The following is a 20,356-nucleotide window of genomic DNA, read 5'->3' on the forward strand; positions in this document are numbered from 1 at the left end:
TCAGTGTTTAGGAGGAGACCTGTGACCCTCGGCATGCTGAGCAATGTCCTTCCAAGCATTGGTACATTCCATCTTACCCTCTTGTAGTCATCTCTGCTTGAAGCATGTTGCTGATAAGTCTTTTGGATAATGCCTAGATAAATCCCTTCATCCTGCTCCATCCTGCCTTTAAAAACCTGCCAAAGTCTGTCATCTTTATTTGGGATCCTTAAATATTTGGTGTTTTTCCCTTTAAGTTTTTTTAAAAGTAACTCAGTTCTTTACATGCATAGACTCATGTAAGGTAGTAAGAAAGCTTAAATATCAGTATCTCTTAGCAATAGTACTCTTCATACTACTTCGATTCCTTTGTCAAATCCTGTCAGTGTGCCAACAGCTACCCGATAAATCCAACACAACCAAAAGATACTACAGAATGTCACTGTATTTGTTGTGGATATTTTTCTCATGGGGTATACCAAGCATGGTTGTGGACATTTGAGGAGAAATTATTTCCCAACTACTTTGGTTGATCATTTGCACTAATACAGCAGTCTAACTGCTATTGCAAAATGAATACGTTTTGAAGAACATAAGTGAAACTGGACCAACAGGGCTTCTAAGGTAACATGATGATCTAATATATATGTTCCATTCACAGAAGGAACATTGCACCCATTCTGAGTCACATTAAACCCTTGGGAAATATGCTTTGACTCCAGTTTTGCAAACAATTGAAGGTGTACCTAACATCTCTAATTATTCAACAGGTCTTTTTTCCTCCTACATAACTAATCTGCAGTTTGTGGTCTGGGGGTCTGGTTTGTCACAATTTATTGTGGCTTCTGAACTTTTAGAGCAGTTATCAGTTACCATTCCTGAGGGTGTCCTGTAGAAGGAGTTGTATGGCTGCAGGGAAATGAAGATAGTAATCACCATATAGTTCTGGAATTTTGGTCTCTCTTGTGTATGCCTGAGAAGTGTTTGTGTCTGGTTCAGTACTGGGATTGTCAAAGACAGCAGTTGTTCCTTGAGGTTCGCTTTCCAAACTGTGGCCTATTAGCACTTCTCTCTCACATTGGTTTGATTCAGTACTTCTTACTCAAGCTGTATTTGAAGGGATCAGAGGAAAAGTTACTATTTTAGATTAATGTATTTAATATTTTTTCTCTTGAAGAATTCCCATTAATGTGGTACGGTATAACTTTCACAGGGAGTCCGAATTTTTCAAGTCCTGATGAAGGTTAATGTCAAACAAGAAAGTCTGAAGTTCAGAGAATTTTATGCAATTCAAGGAGTTTGAACACGTCTTCCACAAAGCTTTGTTTTCCCAGAAACTACTCAGATCAGAAGAGGTGAAGTTTCTGTGACTTTTAAAATTTATTGATGAATAATGTGTTTCTGAACTACATTGGGATGGAACTTAGTCCACTGCTTTGGTTTATGTATTTCATAGCACTTTCCCTTAAACACAACTAATGTTCATTTTAACTAGCTTAGATACAATGTATGATCACACTGTAAGTGCAGGACTTGGCTTTGAAAATACTCCCTGTGACAACTGTTCTTTATTTGAAAAATAAAGACAACTTCTTTTCTTATAAGTATTATTTTAACAGGCTTGGTGATAGTACCAAATATGTGAGTTTGTTTTCTTTTTTCATTTAATGGTCCCAATTTCACAAAATTCTTTTGCTTTGCCCTGACATTTGCAAATCCAGTTCTTTTATGTGCATCTGCAACAGTTGTAGTGAGAATCACTCATTTTTTTAGTGCTCTTAATCTAATTTATTGTTGTTCTGATTTGTGTGCTCTTTTTACAAAGCATTTAAGAGAACTAACTCACTCATGAAATTGTGAGGATTGCGGGAAGGGAAGATCCTTCTGATACTTATAAAACACCTACTAGTAAATTAGTTGCTGTTTGGAGCTATCAGAAATATAAGGACAAATTTTTCTTTTTCATTTTGTGCAGAAAAAAATAGTTTTTCATTGTGTGCAGAAGGCATGATGATGGGGCGGGGAGGGGGGGGTGTGAAGGATAGACATGGTGAAACAGTATCAGCTGGTAGGAATACACCCGATTGCTTCTGTCAGTGTCATGTGTTTTATGGGTGAATTTCCTCACTGCTGTGCTGCTGTTCTCAGCTGCAGGAGGCATCCTGGAGAGGTGAGCAGGCTGACACAAGTTAGCTCTGTGCTCCCACACACAGTTGTCATCAGGATTAGCGTATTGGGGTGCCTGAGCTCTCTGCCATCTGAAACCAGCTAGATGGAATGGGTTCAGACGCTAGAGGTTGGAAGTAGTAGAAGCTAGTAGGGAAGAAAGAAAGAATGGGTGAGGGAAAGGGAGTAGGAATTCTAAGTGAAAAAAGCAGCAGCAAAGCATATAACCATACTGACAGGTGTGAGTGGTAGAACCTGTGTTGTAGGTTTTTTTAAAAAAGATATTTGTACTATAGAGGCCTCCTTGATCAGCTGGTAGTATTGCCATGTGAGAATAGCAGGCTGACCAAGGCAGTGATAGACACCAGTAAGGCTTCAGGCTAAAGCAACTAATCTTAAAAACAATGCTGTGTTACGTAGTCATGTTCATTTGGGAGCTTCCATGCTAAGCTGCTTTCTCTGAACCTGGCAATTTTGTCTCACCCTGTTCCTTATCCCAGTCATTTCTGGTACTCTCTGGCCACTCATGGAGCCCAACGATTTGGGTAATAGAAATATACCAAGAATGTGAATAAGACGTTTTCAGGATTTGCAGACTTTTGGAATACAAACTTCCCTATGTTTGCAGGGAGCACCTTGAGTTGGTTGTCTATTTGTCTGTCTGCTTAAAATCTCAAACAGCATAAAGCTGCTTGTTTGGGTTTTTCAGGCAGATGGCGTTCCACTTGAATCTCATGAATTGCCTATTTAATTGTCATTTCCATCGACTGAAAATAAAAACTGATGATGTGTGGTCAAGGCAGAGCTGATGCAAGAGTGAAGTTATGGGGAAATAATAGGGTTTTTCCTTACTGGCTTTGTGTATAATTGAAAGGATTACAGCACCAGTAAAGTGTAACTTAGGGAGTAAGAATTTTGTGCCCTTGTGGTGGGGAGTGCTGAGGGTGCTGAGGAAGGCTTAGATATGGAAATAGCTGCTCTATGTAAGTATAAGATGCCTTGAGAATCCTGGCATTTGTCCTGTGACATAAGCTCTAGTTTAGCTGTGAGGTAGGATAACACCTCATTAGACCTCAATTAAGGTGTTGTGAGGCATATCTCTTGATCTTACTCATCAAGCAAAAGATCTTTTTGTGCCCTTCCTAAAAGAAGATTTGATTTGTTTGAGAAGCTCTGTTAGCAAAACTTTTGTCTTGGTAAGAAAAAAACCTGTTCATAGTAAGGACAGTGTCACATGACGACTGTGGTATTGCTGTAAAATTTCACAAATTGAACAGTATAATGGAAAGCTTCTGTAAATGAGGTCATTCAGGCCAGGCATTGAATTAGTGGGCGACACGGTTTGGCTTTCCTCTTTAATCCCAGAGTTTTTCTGGGACTTCATGTTTTTGCAGGCAAGTGTGTGTATGTATTTGTCATGTCATTTTCATTCTTCACACCCTATTATTAATAAAAGCTCTTTTTCTCTAAGTTTTCTGAGTTCTCATTTTGTTGGAAAATTATGGAAAAGAAAGCCAGGGCACGCTTTAATGGCGTATTGCTTAGTCTTCAGACTCTGAGTCCATAACTTTCTGAAGCAGTGGCATGTGCTGTGAAAAGACAATGCACTTTGGTGGCAGCACTGCTTTTGTAAAATAAAACCAATGCTTTTTGTACTTGGAGAGAAACCTTTATTGTGAAAATTCTGCATGAGGACTCTGACAGAAGAGGGAAGTGAGAGGCAAAATAGGTCCTATCTTCCTCTTGCAATATTGAGCCACAAATAATCTGCTAAGCACCGAGTGCTGTCATGCAAGATGTTTTTCTCCTGGCTTGCCAATCAAATTAATTTCCATTAGTCATCTGAGTCTGAGTACTGAACATGGAATGCATTTTTCCTAAACGAGACATTCTCTTCAGAACGGAAGCTAGAGCCACAAATTTTATGAGTACTGAAATATCCTTGGCAGTATTTCAATTTTCCACTCCTCATTGCTGAAATTCCAGTACTGAAGCTCAGATGTATAGTACTGTCAAGTCAGTAGACAAAGATTTTTTCAGAATCTCAGCAGAAATATATATTACAATTTTGTTCTTTAATGTATGCATATATATATATATATATATGCTGACAATATCTATTGTCAGCATGTTGCAGTGGCATCCGACATTACAGTGAATCCTGTAATACACACTTCTATTTATTTGGTTATTTATTTATTTGTTTGTTTGTTTTTCCCCCTGCAGTTCAGATGGAGAAAATGGAACTGATGAGAAAAAAAGGGCTGGAAAATCACCCACTGTGTCGCTGCAGGCCTCTACCAGTGAAATGGAGTATTTTGATGACCGGAAAAAAGTTGATGTTGCTAGGTAATGTCAGAAATGTGGTCAGTTTTCTTCTAGTGAGGTAGTTAGAATGGCTGCAACCCACTTCAAAAGCTAGACTGAGTAGCTGTATTTTTCAGATATCCTAACAGAGGATATTAGCTTGCACACTGTGCAAGTGTATTGGAATCCAGGTACCTTCCTTGGTTGCTCTGTTACCTACTACAAGTAGTCACAATAGAATTTAGACTCTGGGCTGACTTAGTTCCACTGTTCTAGGAAAAAAACATATTTCACTGTTTGGTGCCACTGCTAGTTACATTCCTTTCATAATCAATTTGACAGGCAGTCAAACTGAGCTGCAGTTTTAATCCTGGCCTCTTTCCAGAACAGTTTCATGCTGGAATATTGATTGTCCATGGTAAAACTATGATGTAAGTTTTAATTTTGGACTCTGTGTCGTATATTGCATCAGATTCTTGTAATGTCGCCACAAAGACATTCATTCTTCTTTTGCTGGAGAACTGGAATGCATTTTAAGTGCTTCTAAAAGAAGCTAAAATCCCACATGGATGCTTGAACCTTTGCATCCCTTTCACTTTGTCAACTGAACAGTCAGTGCAAAAGTCACCGGACAGCCTGACACTGTTGTTTTGGTCACAAGGCAAATCTTTTAAAAAAATCACTTAATTTCATGAAATACCTTTGAGGAAAAGGTATTTGAAGGAATACGTTATCGCTTTTTTTTTCCCCCAACAGTTGCAGTCTTACCTCTCATATGCTGTAATTTACTACTTTGGGTGAAGACTAAACATAAGATTTTTGTCAGGCTTACAATTTGTTTTAGTTCTACCTGTACTTTACATGAGCTCACTAATACATGTATTCACATATTTTAGAGTTTTCTGCTATGAGGGACCTCCTGAGGTATGCAGCCAGTTTCTCTGTTAAGTCAGTGTCTAAGTCAGATTGCTACACAATCTCTTTCCAGCTGCGTCTCCGTAACACTCAGGGTTTCTCTTCCTTTCACTGATAAGGTGCTGTAATGGAAATTTTCATAGCACCTTTATTTGCCTACTGTATCTCTAGCAAAATGTGTTTTTCAGGTCATTCCATATGAGTCCTGTGATACGGGGTTTTTTTCTGCTATTCAGTTTGCATCTGAGAGCCTCTGAAAAAGGGCTATCTGATTTTTATACTGTGTTAATATACATTTATTCTGTGCCACATAGCTCTCAGAGAGAGTGTTCTCCTCTTTCTTATTTACGAAACGGTTATCCCACTTCTCTGTTTTTCTGAGCAATCCATGCCATTAATTCTGCCGGTGTAAAATAGGCAAAACTGATTTTACCAGTCATCCATAGAGAATTTAATCTGTACTTGGCTTTTTTAGAGTTGTTTGAAGTTTTGTTTGGTTTTCCAGTATAAATGGTTAGAGCTGTACAAGTACAGCTACCTATACACCTGGCACTCAGAATTCCATTTCATTTTCTGTAAGGTTGCTGTTGTCTTGATGATTTCATTACACTACACTACACTAGAGAGTTCATAGCCATCCTCTGACTTGTGCACCTCTTCTTCTTTGTTGTACTTTTCAAATGAGCTCGCTGCTTGTGTTACAACTTGATAGCTTTCTGTACACTGCCTTTCATCTCAACTACTGAGTTTTGTATCATTTCATCTTCCATTAGTAAGGAATATGCTTGTTTAATATTTCAAACATTATTTAGTATTTCAAACATTGCCCAGAAACGAAGGTGAAGCTAAGCAATGTTATAATTCATTAAGATGTAAAAATGTTTTGAACTTTTTCTATTGCCTTGTCAGCTAGTCAGTTATTAGAATACCTCTTCTAAATTAAAAGGAAGCCTTCATCAGACTCTCATAGCCATCAGACTGACGCAGTTTAAGAAAATACATACTCCTCTGTATCTCTGTAAAATTCTTGATGAATTAGATGAGTTACCTAAAGGATTAATATGTTCCATGGAAAAGCACATCCTGTTGGTAACTTACCAAGAGCAATGCCCTGAAGCTGGGCTTACATCAAATGCTTTAAATCTTCAGGACCAAGAGCAGCACAGATAGTCCAGTCCTGACAATCAAGAGTGACTCCAAGATTGAAAGGAAAAAACGTGCCTCAAATCAGGTAAGGCAGAGACTCTACTTGTTTGTTTACATAGAGTAAAAGTAAACAGGTAACTACCATGACAGGGCTTTTGTTTAGCAGCACTACAGTTCATGGTTGTATAAGGACACAGGTTCCTTTTTCATCAGTGTATTAGAGTCTGGGTAAAGCACAATATAGAGTTAATAGCCACATAGAAAAAAATGAGGATTTCTTGTAAAAGAAGTGGGCAGAGTGGGAAGGTGTGTGGAGGACAGGAAGTGGAGCAGGTCACTTGTTTGTCAGACTGTCTAATAAAGCATGTGTGTTTTTGTTGTGGGGCTTTTTTGTTTTTTAGCTGAAGGCAAATGCACACTTTCATAAGCTGTTTCTAGACGTTCCCATTGATGAGCCACTGAAACAAAGTAAGTGTTAATCCCCATGTTGTTGTTGACTGTGGATCCTAGATAATGTTGTTACTCAGCAAATGTGATGTACAAGAGGAACTACCCAAATTTTGAAAACTTTTAACTCCACTTGCTTAGAGCGACAGGGCCTTGATTCATGTGCAGTAGGCATTGTGTTGTAATCTTGGAAAACTTAAACCTCTGCATGTTTGGTATATTTGGAAATTGTAACCCAATTTGCCATTCCTGGAGAGTAGCCTAATACAGTATTTTTTGGTACTGCATCTTCCTTGATAAAAGCAGTACTTGAGACAGCATTGGTTAAGTGATTAGCTTGAGTTTTTGCTGTTTATGTTTTAAAATTTAAAAACACTAGTAAGGAAATTAATGTTTAAATGTTTAAATAATTTTACTATTATCTATAGTACTTATAAGAAGGGAATTCTACACAGATGTATAGCAAATGTTTCTTGAAAGGAATGCAGGGAAGGTGGTTCATGAGTGAGAAATGGTTTGCTCACTGTCTGTGAAGTAAAAGCAGTATTACTTTACATATGTTGTATCTCTGTTAGACGTCTAGTTTAGACAACGGCCGTAGAGCTGGAAGTTTTATGATGAAACCTTTCATTAAATTCTTCACATTTAAGTAATGCAGTTACCTAGAAGTTAGTAAAAAGTTTTTAGGAGGCTAGGTTGTATTCTCTCAGAAAACATTTTTAACCTTTGGAGGCCAGTTGCACATTACTATTCATTTTATTAATTATAGTTGCTGTCTTTCAAATACTTTGAGTCAAAACTTAGGTCCATGACATCTTCTGATCTTGTCAGTATTAGTTAAACTTACTGAAAACTTCAAGGTTTGACAATGTTAATCAAAAGGTATAAACCTAAACATATCATAGCTTTGTAAAAAGAACAAAACTGAAGCCAAATTGGCTGGGCTTGGCTTGGGTTGTGATTACATTCAAGATTATAGAATATCTATTTGTTTCAGGCTTTACCTGTGCTCTGCAGAAAGAAATTCTGTACCAAGGAAAGTTATTCATTTCTGAAAACTGGATTTGCTTCCATTCCAAGGTTTTTGGTAAAGATACTAAGGTTAGTAAAACATTTATGTATAGAAGGGTAGTGCCATTCTTAACAATTTGCTCATCACCAGAAGTCCAAATTACTGTGCAAGGATAGAATAGTAATACTTCCAAGTTTTATTGAATACAATCACTGTTTATAAGTGATGTTTGAAAAACATCTGAGGACTGTTATTATTAGAGATTGAATCTCTTGTTCAAGGACTTAATGTCTGAAAGAATCAGATGAAAGGAAAGGATGTGAAAGCAGCAGTGAGGGTATTGTCAAATCCATGTAACACAAATGGCAAAAATGTTTGTCTTGGGGTAAGTACTTAGAGGAGGAATGAAGGCTGAAGAGTATTAAGGGCTCCAAGACTATAGTTGGAGCAGTGGAGAGAAGGATCAAACATATTAAGGCAGTTAAAGAGGAAGAACTAAAACTGGCTTCTGACTTGAATAGTGGAGCTCTCTGAAGGAGTCTTCTAGCAGTTCCATTTTGCATAAACACTGAAGAGAATTAGAAAAACCGGTGTGCAAGGTTTTTACTTGTGAACACAGTATGCAGATTACAAATGAGATATGAACTGTTGGGAAGATGATAAATAAGTCTTTCTTGGTGATCCACCTAAATCGTATTACCCCTGTGGTGAATGATATGCATACAGAAAAAACAAAGACTCAAAGACTTGGATCTGTTGATTTGAAGGTTTTGGAGTGTGCTTTGTTTACATAAACTGCTTTGGTTTTGACCTCTTCTGGGGAAACAGATCAATTTGTTTCAAGGATTTCTTTGACTTCTTCCTTTCAGGAGCATCCTTGAACAAAGCTCCTGGTTAGATCCAGTGAATTGAATGCTGAAATCAGTTTAGGGGTTGAGATTATCTCATTTCTCTGCAGTCAACTATTTTGATGGAATGCCATCTGTTGTTAAAAGGCTTTTCATAACGTGAAATAGGTGCAAAGTATGCTTGAAATTATTGACAGTACATTGTCTAGCAACCATATGGGTTATTACAGCACTTAGTCCAGGACTATTGTTGATTTCTAGTTAATGGTTTCTATTAGTCATAGACAGTACATTAACGTGGTTGCTGTATATGTTGGTGAAAGCTATGTGGCACAAAGGAAAAAACATCTGGTTGAATACTGTCATTCAATATTAGTAACAGTTATCTTGGCAATTTATTAAAATTTAGGCTGCTGTACTGGCAATCTTCTGTTCACCATGAGCAAATGTAGTTACTGCAGACTGTGGAACAGCTTTCTAGTCAGCTAAGCTAAATGTACACAAGAATCTGATAGAACTTTACTGAGTAGAAAAACCTGGAAAAAAAATGCAGAATGATGATGATGACATAGTACTAGGAAATTACATTTGTCAACAGGGCTTTAAATTCAGGAACATATATATACACTACATATGTGCTGAAAAGTGAAAACATTTTACAAGATAGGGTAGAATAAACACTGTAAATGTAATTATAGCAATACTGCAAATTACTCAGTTCTGGGTCTTATTTTCAGAAGACATTGCTGGGAAAATTAAGAGTGAAGGTGACAGTCATTATCATTTATTTACAGCTTTGTTCAGCTTTTAAGAATACCACCACGAAAAAAGCTGGAAAATCAGGGATACAGGAAAAAATGATGTCGTGGGTGGGAAAGGAGGAAATCAAGCTGGACAGGAAAAGGAACATTATTAGCAGTCAGATACACTGACAAAGCCTCCAAGACACAAAGCTGCTATTGTTTAAAACTACTAAAACAATTTTAGCTCATGGATAAAGTGTTTTATTGTGAGAAACAGTGGATCTACATATTCTAGTTAATTTTTGACAAGAATTCTACCTGAAAATTTTTTTTTAATGAAAGCTATCATGCAAGGAACAGCGACACAGTTCAGGAATTTTGAGTATGCAATAAAGACACTATGTATATTCAGAACAAAAAAATTGCTTTTGCAGGATTGAATAGGCATTGAAAGACTTTCTTTCCAGGTAGCTCTAATTTGGATATATATGTTGACCTTGAGTCTTCCTTGGATTTAGACATTGTTTTACCCTTTTAAATTACTGTCCATGTTGCCTGCAGCTAAACCTTTTATTCTGAAATAATTATTGTTCCAGATAAAAGTAGCTGTGATCAAACAGTGATTCCACCCTTCCAATCTAATGCTGTGGGAACAGTGCAATATGCAAGTGCTGAATGGAACATTCAAAAAAATGTTAGTTTTGATTACAGTTATGTTATCCATCAAAACTACACAAAGTAGAATGGCATTAACATCTCTGATTTAAAGTTGTTTAAGCTGAATTGTGAACTGAGCCAACTAGAAAAATGGTAAGCTGATTTCATGCAGCTTGTGGTAGAACTTCTGTTTGAATAGTATTTGGCAGTCTTGCAACCAAAATACACAAAGATTTTTTTTTTTTTTACCTGGTACAATTTTTCAGTTCATGATTTCATGTTATTATTCTGAACAAAAGTTAACAAGAAACTGCACAGAGTAACTTCATTCTCTTCCAATGGCATGTTTTAATTCAGTGCTGTGATTGCTAACTGAACAATTTATGGACACTTTTAACTTTGCTTACAAATTTCTCAGGTAGTTCTGAGAGCTTGTGCCAAACGTATTTTTAATAGGATCTGTTTCTTGATCATGGATGTTATTATCCATGATTACTGTATTATAGTATAGTATATTATATTAATATCTAGGATTATTTTATTTGCTTAACTCACTAAACCTCTAGGTTTTTCAACTCACTGTTTCCAATCAGGTTTTTTAACCTTTGTAAATGGGGATTTGTGGGAAGAGCCATGCAGAATATCTGAAGTGAAATACTCTGAAACTTAGCAGACATTAAGCTAATGGAAGCATTAACACAAGCATAACACAAGCAGGAAGAAAAATCGATAACTTTTCAATGGTAATGTAGACTGCCTCCTTGGCACACATAGGAATCAGTTGAAGTCAGGAGGTGTGTCAGTATTGGGTCTTTGAACCTTGCTGAAGGACAAGCTGTGTACTCTCCTGCTTGTTGTAGATCTGTAAGTGGTGAGAAGACTTCTATGTTCATTGTTCAACAAGCTTGGCTTGTCTGATAAGTTCTGAAATATTTGGTTTCTAAACAAAGAAGGATAACTTTAGGATTGGTTCATTTTGCTGATCAGCAGTACACTTAGCCTGTAGTCTTGTGAGAGCCAGAAGTCTTGTCAGGAAAGGAAGACACAAACTAAAGCCCGGATTAGCATTTTTTAAAGGGCAGAAATAAAAGCAGTTAGTTATGGCTTCAGATTATTAGGTTTCTTGTTTCATATGAAATAAAAGTAACCAGAAATACAGTGGAGACATCTTTAAATAGTGAGTGTTGAAAGTGTGGATTATCCCAGTGGCTGGGCTGGCACCTTGGGACAGAGCATGATGCAGATTTGTATGCAAGTATTGGGATTCAAGTGCTACATTGATCTTGTTTCAGATTAGTATACCTGTGCTGTCAGTGACACTTCTGAAGAAAACCAAAACTGCCCTTCTTGTGCCAAATGCTCTGATCATAGCAACAATGACAGATAGGGTAAGTACTGGTAGAGCACAATGGTATTTCAGTGAGAGGATAAAGAAAATAATCTCTTTTTGCCACCTGCTCTCTGTAATCTTTTATTCCCTGTTTTTGAAGAATTTATAGCACCAGAGGAACTGAAAAAGCTGAGTCAGGAGGTGCATACACAGAGTTGCCTGCGTTGTTGGCAGCTCTGTCAGTGTTCTCTCATTTTCTTTTATCTTACCTAACCAGTAATACCTAAGACACACAAAAATCTGTTGTCTTACAGTGATATCCAGGAATTGTAATTACATCAGTCAGTAGGAAATGTGATTATCATATGAGCAGCTTCAGAAACAACACATTTTCATTTCACAAATATTTTGTGGGTGCAGGAGACAGTACATAAAAGCAAGTTTGGGGTTTTGTTTCTTTGAAGTTTTTTTAAAGGATAGGTGAAACATAGCATGGAAAGTGTTTTTAAAAAAATGAACAGATCTGGATTATGCTCTTGTTCTTGCAGCAGAGCATGGTAACTTTTATCTGCCTTTTCTGTGTTTGTGTGATAAACCTCAAACTGTAGGCTTAGAGGGACCGCAGGATTTTCCTGCCATACTAAAGTCCTTGAAAATTGTTTCTTGATCAGCAAAATCACCTGCCAAGTTTTATTTAGATAAAAGGAAGACTGTATGTCTTTTGCAAATAGTCATGGAACTTATGTTTTGCAGTACATGTTTGTCTCGCTCCTCTCCAGAGATACCACCTACAAGCTATTAAAATCTATCTGTAGACATCTTGACGTAAGTACTAGTGGCAGTGAAGATGGTATGTAGCTTTGTGTTCATTATTACTGCTATTCTGATGTGAAATGCTAGATACTTTCTGCTTGTGTTCCTTGTTAACACTGCTGCTTTTTTTCAGGATACAAGCATGGGCAACAGTCCAAATCCCTCTTCTGCAGAAAACAGCTTCAGGGCTGATCGCCCTAGAACTCTGCCCCTGGTAAATGGCTTAGAAGTTTGTTCTTTTGTTGTGTGGCATCTTTCATTGCAAGTACTATTTATAATGCCTGAAGAAAGGAAACTGAAGGAAATCATGGCATCTGTTTCTAAAATTTCCATGAGTCTTTAATGCTAGAAAACAAATTGGAATAATTAGCATAATTATCTGGTGACGTGCCGTTTATATCCATGTGTGTGCTTTGGATTTATTCACAGTCTGTATGTTATTCATATCACTGTCTAGCAGTCAGATTTCACTGTACTGACGCAAAGTCTGCCATGAACAGTTTTCAAAGTGTTTCTAGTAGCAAGTCTTCCTCCGTAAAACTGTTCACTCAACTTCAAGAGCTGTGAAGCCACATGTGATTACCGGAGCCTAATGTGAGTCCAGGAGCTTGTCCTGGACTGACAACTTGTGCAAACTTAGCAATCTTTCTTATAGACAACACAGGAGATAAAGCTTGAATTCTGGTGATGTTATGGAGCTTATTTTTTAATTTGATCTCGACATCTTGGTATCAGAGATTGTCCCTAGTTAAACAGTTCTACGGCTTTGATCTTTGGTTGAGATTCTAGAGGAAATTAGATTGTTTAGATTTAGAAAAGGGCTGAGCCTTTTTGTGATTATTTCTCCCCATCAGGATTTCACTGAAGATTATTCTGATCTGGATGGAATAGTGCAACAGCGAAGACAAGAGATGGAAGAGTCCAGCAGCACAGGCTCACAGACACCAGAGCTGGAATGCTTTCAAGGTGAGTGGGATCATGGAACCCCAAGAGAAAGAGAACGGACTAATTCTCAGTTTTGCTTCTGTATCCCCTTTTGATGTGGAATCTAGATTCTCCACAGTCCTAGAGAATTATGCGGGTTTTGAGGTCTTCCTCAAGGCCCCAGTATACTTACATTTCTGTTACTATGGCCCTCTGCAATCCAGACTCAGACAATGACTTGGTCATCAGCAGATCTAAATTGTCACTACTGGTTCCAGTTGCTTAGTGATGCGAGCAGAGATAGAATGTAGGAGCTGTTCATGCTTTAAAACACAAAAGAAAAATAAACAATCATTACCAATTCTAAAGTAGTTCAAGTCACAGTGTAACTTCTATACAAATAACATTTTGTACCATGGTGGCTTTTGGTCATCAAGGTTATTTTCAATGTATTTTTGTGGGGATTTTTAAACACTCATTTTATTCTTTGCAGCTATTAAGATACTTGAAGATACTATCCAAAGTTGTTCTTTCTTTACCACACTCTTTGTAATCTATTTTCTCAAGTTCTTCACCTAACTAGCAGCCATTCTGATCGAAACTCACTTCATAACTCATACTTCATAACCTCATGAGTACAGCAATACTTGTTTTGTGTAGCTCATGCTGAATATCGTTATGAAAATATAAATTATTCTCTTGTACAATTAATATATGTTAAGATATTAGTATGTTGTTATGTTGTTAGTACTCTGGGTTCCATCTTCACTATAATTTACATAAGAAACCATTTAAAGATACTGTCAATTTTTATAGTAGTTTTCTATCATGTTATTTTTTATTAACTCTCCCTTTTGCTCTGTGTCTTTCGTTCAGCAGGATGATTTGGAGTTATTTGCTTTCATTGGTATTTAATATTTATTGTGCATCTGTCTTTAATTGTGTGGTGCTTTTCATTAAATTGTGACGTCATCGCATGCCACATAAGTGCTTCTCAATAATGTTTTTACTTGCTGTCTTACTTCCTGATAGCTAGTGACTTCTTCAAAACATTCCATTTTCTCTTTCCATAAATGAAAGCCAATACCCAGGCAAAGAACCACCCTAGGAAAAGGAGGTGAAAGCAGGGGTGAAAGGCAGTACGTCTGTCACTCATGGTTGTTTTTGTGCATCATTAGAGAAAATCCAGAGTAAGCAAGGATAGCATAAAACTGAGTGTAATGGGATTTTTCTGTCCCATTTCTTTCAAGATAACATTGGCATTTTTAAAGACAGTCAGGAACAAGAGTTGTAATGTCCTTTTTGAAGTAACAATCCACTATCCCCATTTGATGTTACTGTTAAAGTAATTTAGACTCATTACTCTAGCAAATTCAGGCCTTTTGAGAGATTACTTTTATGACTATAATCTTCTGCCTGGAAATTCAGTAGTAGCTTTTCAACATTTTCATGGGTTGCCATCTTTTAAAAGATCTGGAATATAAATGCAACATGCATCACCTTCTTACAATCCAAGTGCTTCTTTTTATTTGTATTGATGTGGAATTAGTATGTAAGCTATTTCAAGGATACTAAACCAGCTGCCTTCTTTTTACCCAAAAGTACAGAAATGTACCTTTAAAAACTCTCCTCTTTCTCTTTTTCTTGACCAACATAAGCTATCAATGATTTTCTTTGACTTTGTATTTCACATCTGTTAAAAATCTTTCTTTTGACAGATTATCACGTTGTTGAAACAGAGACTCACTTGAAAGTTTCCAAGCCTGAGGCCAAGTCTATTCGTTCAGATGCACATAGTAAACGCGGGCCTGATGGAAAAGCCCGAAACAGTCCTCGAAATGGTAAGAAGTCAAGGACAGATCTTCAGCTGGAATAAATTGAGATAAGTTTGCATAATTAGGTCAGTTCACATAATATGGAAGATGTCTTTCTTTGTTTCTCTGTTTGCATTCTCCTAAACACTGTTTATATTCTGTGGTCTGCTCTCCTCAAAGTAAGGCTTGGTTCTTTCCCTTGCAGGCCACTCTGAAGCCTTCAGGTTCCTCCACAAAGTGAAGTCCCAGAAGCTCTTATCTCTGAACCATGTACTTGTATTTTATGCAATTCTGTAAGTTAGTAATAACAAGATTGTCAAAAACTACGGTTTTCTTATAAGCATGATTGATACCATCTAAGCTTAACTTGAAAAATGGAAATTACTGGAAATTGTGGCCTTTACACTTTCCAAAAATGTGTATATGCATACACACACACACACACACATATATATATATATACATAGATACATAGATCTATATAAGACTGTTGGGATAAGCTGATATTTTACTGGCCATTTACTTTTAAAAGCAAAGGGACTTTAGATTCAGAAAATGTTAAAAGTGTTTAACTTCTTGCAGAGGTTACTTTTGCATGTCACTTAGCAAACATACTCAGGTTTGAGATTTTCATAACTGTCTAAAATACCATTGATGGTATTCCGGAAATGTTTCTAAGAACAATACCTTTATTTTTGAACATGTACAAGTAACAATTTAAATGGCTTTTAAAAATAATTTTGTCAGGTACTGCTAAAGTTTCCTTAACTGATATCCTTTATCTTTCTCTCTTACAGCGTTTGTGTTTTAATACTTTCTACCTTCTACATGAGATATAAAATAAGCGTCCTGGAAGAACGCCTTATGTCCATGACAGCTTTTGATTCACATATTAAGGAGTAAGATAAACTCTGAAAAAATATTGGGGATTTAAAATCTTTTCCCATAGTAAAAGTTCAGTGAAAAAGGTGTAACTTCTGTCGTCAGTCTTAGTGTAATTTGATTAGAATGTTAGAAACATACTTCATACTCTTTGAGCTAGTACCTCTGTCTTGCTTGTATAAAGCTTTATGTTGTCTGTATACCATTTAGAAACTTCTGTCCTGTCACCACAGCACTAAGCCAGAACAAATCCAAACACACCAAGGGGCAGGCATCTGTGTATTTGAAGAGGAAATAGGGAAAAGGGCCATAGTTATATAAATAATTTCTTTCTGTAGCTAGAGTCATGGATGTCATCTGCCTCTGCAGTTAAACAAGTTAGTTTTTTTGTTTCTTTGGATTTTTTTTGTCTCCATGTTTCATAGATAGAAAATACACAAGCATTAAATGGAGAGGTAGCGAAGAGGTATGTGTATTTATAGTTTACCTCTGTAAGTTGTATTGGCTCCCTGCTCTTGTCTTAGGACAAAAGGAGGTTAAATTGGATACTGCTGAGAAGACTAATCAGTTTATTGCGCATTAGATTCTGCCCTAACTCTTCTCCCCTTTTTATAACAGATTTTTCCCCAAGCTGCCCTGAAAAATATGGCTTCAAAAGTCATTTGTAAACTCAGTGCAAAAACTTGCAGCCACATGCAACATGAGTGGAAATGCTGACAGCTGGAGAAGCACCACATGAAAAAGAGAGGGGAAAAATAAAATTCAAGACAGAGCTGACTCAGGCATGGTGGAACTGTTTGCAAAGTGGTTCAAATTTAGCAAGCTCTTACATAAGTGTGCTTTTAATTCAGCTGTCTTTGATTACCCATCCATGACAAAACAGGTCACTCTGACATTGCTCTTGTGGCCATATCAAACAATGACTATACTGTTTATGGTCCAACTGGTCTCATCTGTCATCTGTGGAAAGCAGTAGGACTTGTAAGGCATGTGTCAGAAGACAGAACCAGGTTCTTCATAAAAAAAGGGATAGGATGGAAATGGTGCTCTATCTATGCAGCTTTGCAGTTATATTTTATTATTTTATAATGCAAGAAGTGGGGTAAACCTGCTTCATGTAGTAGGCAATGTCAAAAGCCTTTTTCTCACTTCTGGCTTATTTTTATTACCAGGATACTGTGTTCCTCTTCAGAAACTCTAACACAAGAAAGTCCCGTTTCTGTTGCTCTGATCCCAAACAGTGCAATATACAGGAAGGAAGATCTGATGTGCACTTCTGCAGTGTCAAGGGCTTGGGCTTTCCAATTTCCTCCAAGTCACAGGATGTGGAACTTACGGAACTTTTCAGTTTCTAGAGAATGAGATCATGTAAAAAAATGTAGTCAAGAAGTGACTTAGCACTTTTTTTTTCTATAAACAAGTACAGTTTACAATTTTGCCACTCTGTTGCCAGCTGCATATGTATCCAGTTCTGTTTTCCTCGTTTTTTTGGGTCTGTCACACTTACTATTTCATTCCATTTGACAGACATCAAGTGCACCAAGATTTGGGATCTCACCTGCAAATTAATGCTGATGCCTTTTGTGATGAGTTAACTGCTAATCTTAGAAAATTGGAAAAGGTAACATCATATGATATAATGCAAGTGCTGATAGACCAATCAGGTTTTGCTGATTTTTGGTTCTTGCCTGGGTTTCTATGATCTTTTATGTTGAAAAGTGTTGAGTTATCCCCAGATTCACTACCAAAAAGTGGCATGTTTTCCTAGACAAAGGACTGGTTTTTGGACTGTCAGTTAACCCTGGTATAAACATTGGTATGTGTAAAAGCTTTGCCTTGAGCTGAGACTTACAACCAGGAGAAGTGTCCCTGAGGAAGACACTTTAGGGATAATTATTGCATTGCATAGTGATCTCAACCTTTTCTTTTTTTTCCCCCCCTTTTTTTAATCCATCAGGGATAAGGATTTTGAACTTAACCTTTATTGGTATCTGATGAATTTTCTGTTTGGGGCTTTTGTTGGAGTTTTTGATTAAGAAACTGGTGCTTGCTTACATATGTAGTCAGCTTCTTCACATAAAGTGGCTGGAATCTGCTTGTTTTACTTCAGTAACACAAATGCTGCTGCACCAGTTGTGCAGTTCCCTCTACCTCACCCTTGATTTTTACCATTCTCTAATTGGAAAGCTAAATGTATTTGATGACTTAATTTGGTGACTTGAATTGGAAACCTGTGTGGAATGAGTGGGTGTGTGTTACTTCGTTATTGGGTGTTTTTCCCCTTTTTAAAACACTTTACCAGAGGCTCCTCCGCTGTCATGGCTGGGGCTCGGCTGTGCCCTGCGGTGGGTCCACTGGATGCTGCTGGAATGGCTGTGTCCAGCACAGGACAGCCCCTGGTCCTGGCCCACAGCTGCTGCCTCTGCAGACCTTGCCCCACCTGCCCCCTAACCTTGACAAATGCACCCGTACAGGTGGGTGAAGTGCTGCGTGTTGGGTACACATACACAGGCCAAGCGTGACAAAAGCACTAGTGGAACAAAAACAAAAGTTATTTGAATTCCTGTGTGCTTAAGTCACATGGGATATTTTTGCCTCTGTTTCTAAAACTGAGTCTGTGCCAAGCTCTTTCAACACGTTTTTTCCCCCAAACCAAATGTCTCCAATGACCTAAAGCTAAGACTGTATAATATCACTGTTTACATGTGTGACATGGGTTTTAGAAATACTGCCAAAAAGGGGTTTCTTCCCCCACACCTTCACCCTCTTGGCTATGGAAATCTAGAGTAATGCTGGCTTAACCCTTCTGTATTTTCTGGATAATAATAGTGTGAATATAAGGGGAAGATGCTTACCAGATGGTTACCAGATACAAGCTTCTGCCAAACTGGGTCACTTTAGAGGTTACTGCTTTCTGTCTGCCTGGGACAGGCTGGCAAGATGGTTCATAGGAGACCTCATTTCAGTGGGAAGCCAGCCAGCCAGCCCTTTGAAGCAAGGCTAGGCACTGTCCCACTCCCTTATATAGCATCTGCTTGGAGACAGTAATAGGCAGCTAGATGGTTAGATCATTCAGCTGTTCACAGAGAAGTGACCTTCTGTCCTAAATTAGAGTCGTAAGTGTTGTGCTTTCTTTGTTTAGTGTTTACAGGATTGGAGCCTTAAAGACTTACCTTTATCTGCCAAATATTCAAGGCAATGAAGTGCTCTGCATACAAGCTAAATCAAAATTGCCTGTAGGAGCATATTGCCACATCCTGCTCTAGTCTAGATGAGCAGTGGTTAGAAATCGAATAGCTTTTTGTTCTCTGAGCAAAGTTACTATAGTTGCTTAACAGTTTCATATGCCTTAGTGAAAAGTGCTGGTAACTGGCTGCAACAGCAAAGGTAGTATACATGTTCCAGTATATCTTGACATGTCTCCCCTGTGCTCCCCTGTGACCACAGCACTGTAAACTGGAGCACTGAGATCATCTAGATTAAAAACTAAAAATTACTCTGCAGTTAAAAAACGGTTAGTGCACGAATATGTTGCAATGACTTTGTAAGTGTGACCTTGTGATTTTTACAAGTTCTTCAAACTTGGAGCCAAGGAACTACCATTGTTTAGCAAAATTCTGCTAATTTGGCTTTTAATTGTATTTAGCAGCTTGTTAAAATGCACCATGTCTATCAAAGGATAAAGTATTTAACTGTGGGAGGGCAAATGAGGCCTAATATTATTCATTCACTTACACTAACTTACCAAGCCAAAAGGAAATTCCTGTTTATGTGTTAAGCAACTCTTATAAAATTAGGTGCTTCTTCCTGTCTCCCTTTCCTCAAAATGCCCTTCTTGAGAAAGGGGTGCATCTGGGATAGAAATCATGAGGTAGGATTAAAAAGTGGTATCCTTGATCAGGAAGTACAATGGCTCCTCAAACAGAAGCCTGAACGTAGCTGTGACTGAATCTGTAACCAGTGCCAGCAAGTTACTAAGATACTGAGCTATTGAGAACATAAGTGTCTGGGGATGTGACCTCCTCTCTGCTTTTAATAACAAGGAGATGAAAAGTGGATAAATGGGCTGTGTAAAAATAGGTCTGCTCAAATTATTCTAAAGGATGCAACTGGCTGACATTACTTTCATTGCAACTAAAGGAAGATAACCTACAATCGTTTCACGAAATCTGGTAAATGGGACATGTCTGCTAATGGTTAAAAAACTATATTTTGCTGTGCACACATCATGGCTGAAGCTGTTACAAAACTATTAGAATTATCTATTTAGTCATAGAGCTGTGACTAGGAAGTTTGAGGCTTTTACTGGTTTTTGATCAAGGTGAAAATCATTCAGTTTCTTGTCCCGTTGCTTCTAGCTCTGATTTTTATTT

At 37.6% G+C, this 20,356-nt stretch overlaps 1 protein-coding gene across 7 annotated transcripts in view; it reads left to right on the forward strand.

Annotated features, from left to right (window-relative positions):
- The window catches only part of GRAMD2B (GRAM domain containing 2B), a 41,318-nt gene that overhangs the window by 19,388 nt on the left and 1,574 nt on the right, over nt 1-20,356 (forward strand). For 3 of the 7 annotated variants that reach the window (XM_033520472.1, XM_033520474.1, XM_033520475.1), the window contains exons 2-13: nt 4,372-4,494; nt 6,517-6,598; nt 6,915-6,981; nt 7,958-8,061; nt 11,513-11,608; nt 12,304-12,375; nt 12,497-12,577; nt 13,218-13,329; nt 15,006-15,128; nt 15,307-15,394; nt 15,899-16,000; nt 17,156-17,604. In XM_033520472.1, coding sequence (XP_033376363.1) covers nt 4,372-4,494; nt 6,517-6,598; nt 6,915-6,981; nt 7,958-8,061; nt 11,513-11,608; nt 12,304-12,375; nt 12,497-12,577; nt 13,218-13,329; nt 15,006-15,128; nt 15,307-15,394; nt 15,899-16,000; nt 17,156-17,345 — 1,240 coding nt within the window. In that variant the 3' untranslated portion in view covers nt 17,346-17,604. Of the gene's footprint in view, nt 1-1,210; nt 1,335-4,371; nt 4,495-6,516; nt 6,599-6,914; nt 6,982-7,957; nt 8,062-11,512; nt 11,609-12,303; nt 12,376-12,496; nt 12,578-13,217; nt 13,330-15,005; nt 15,129-15,306; nt 15,395-15,898; nt 16,001-17,155; nt 17,605-20,356 lie in introns of those variants that run through there. The other 4 variants (XM_015615170.2, XM_015615169.2, XM_033520476.1 and 1 more) reach the window with 3 other exon arrangements.

Source organism: Parus major, chromosome Z (genome assembly GCF_001522545.3).
Source record: "Parus major isolate Abel chromosome Z, Parus_major1.1, whole genome shotgun sequence".
In the NCBI taxonomy this organism is placed as follows: Eukaryota; Metazoa; Chordata; class Aves; order Passeriformes; family Paridae; genus Parus; species Parus major.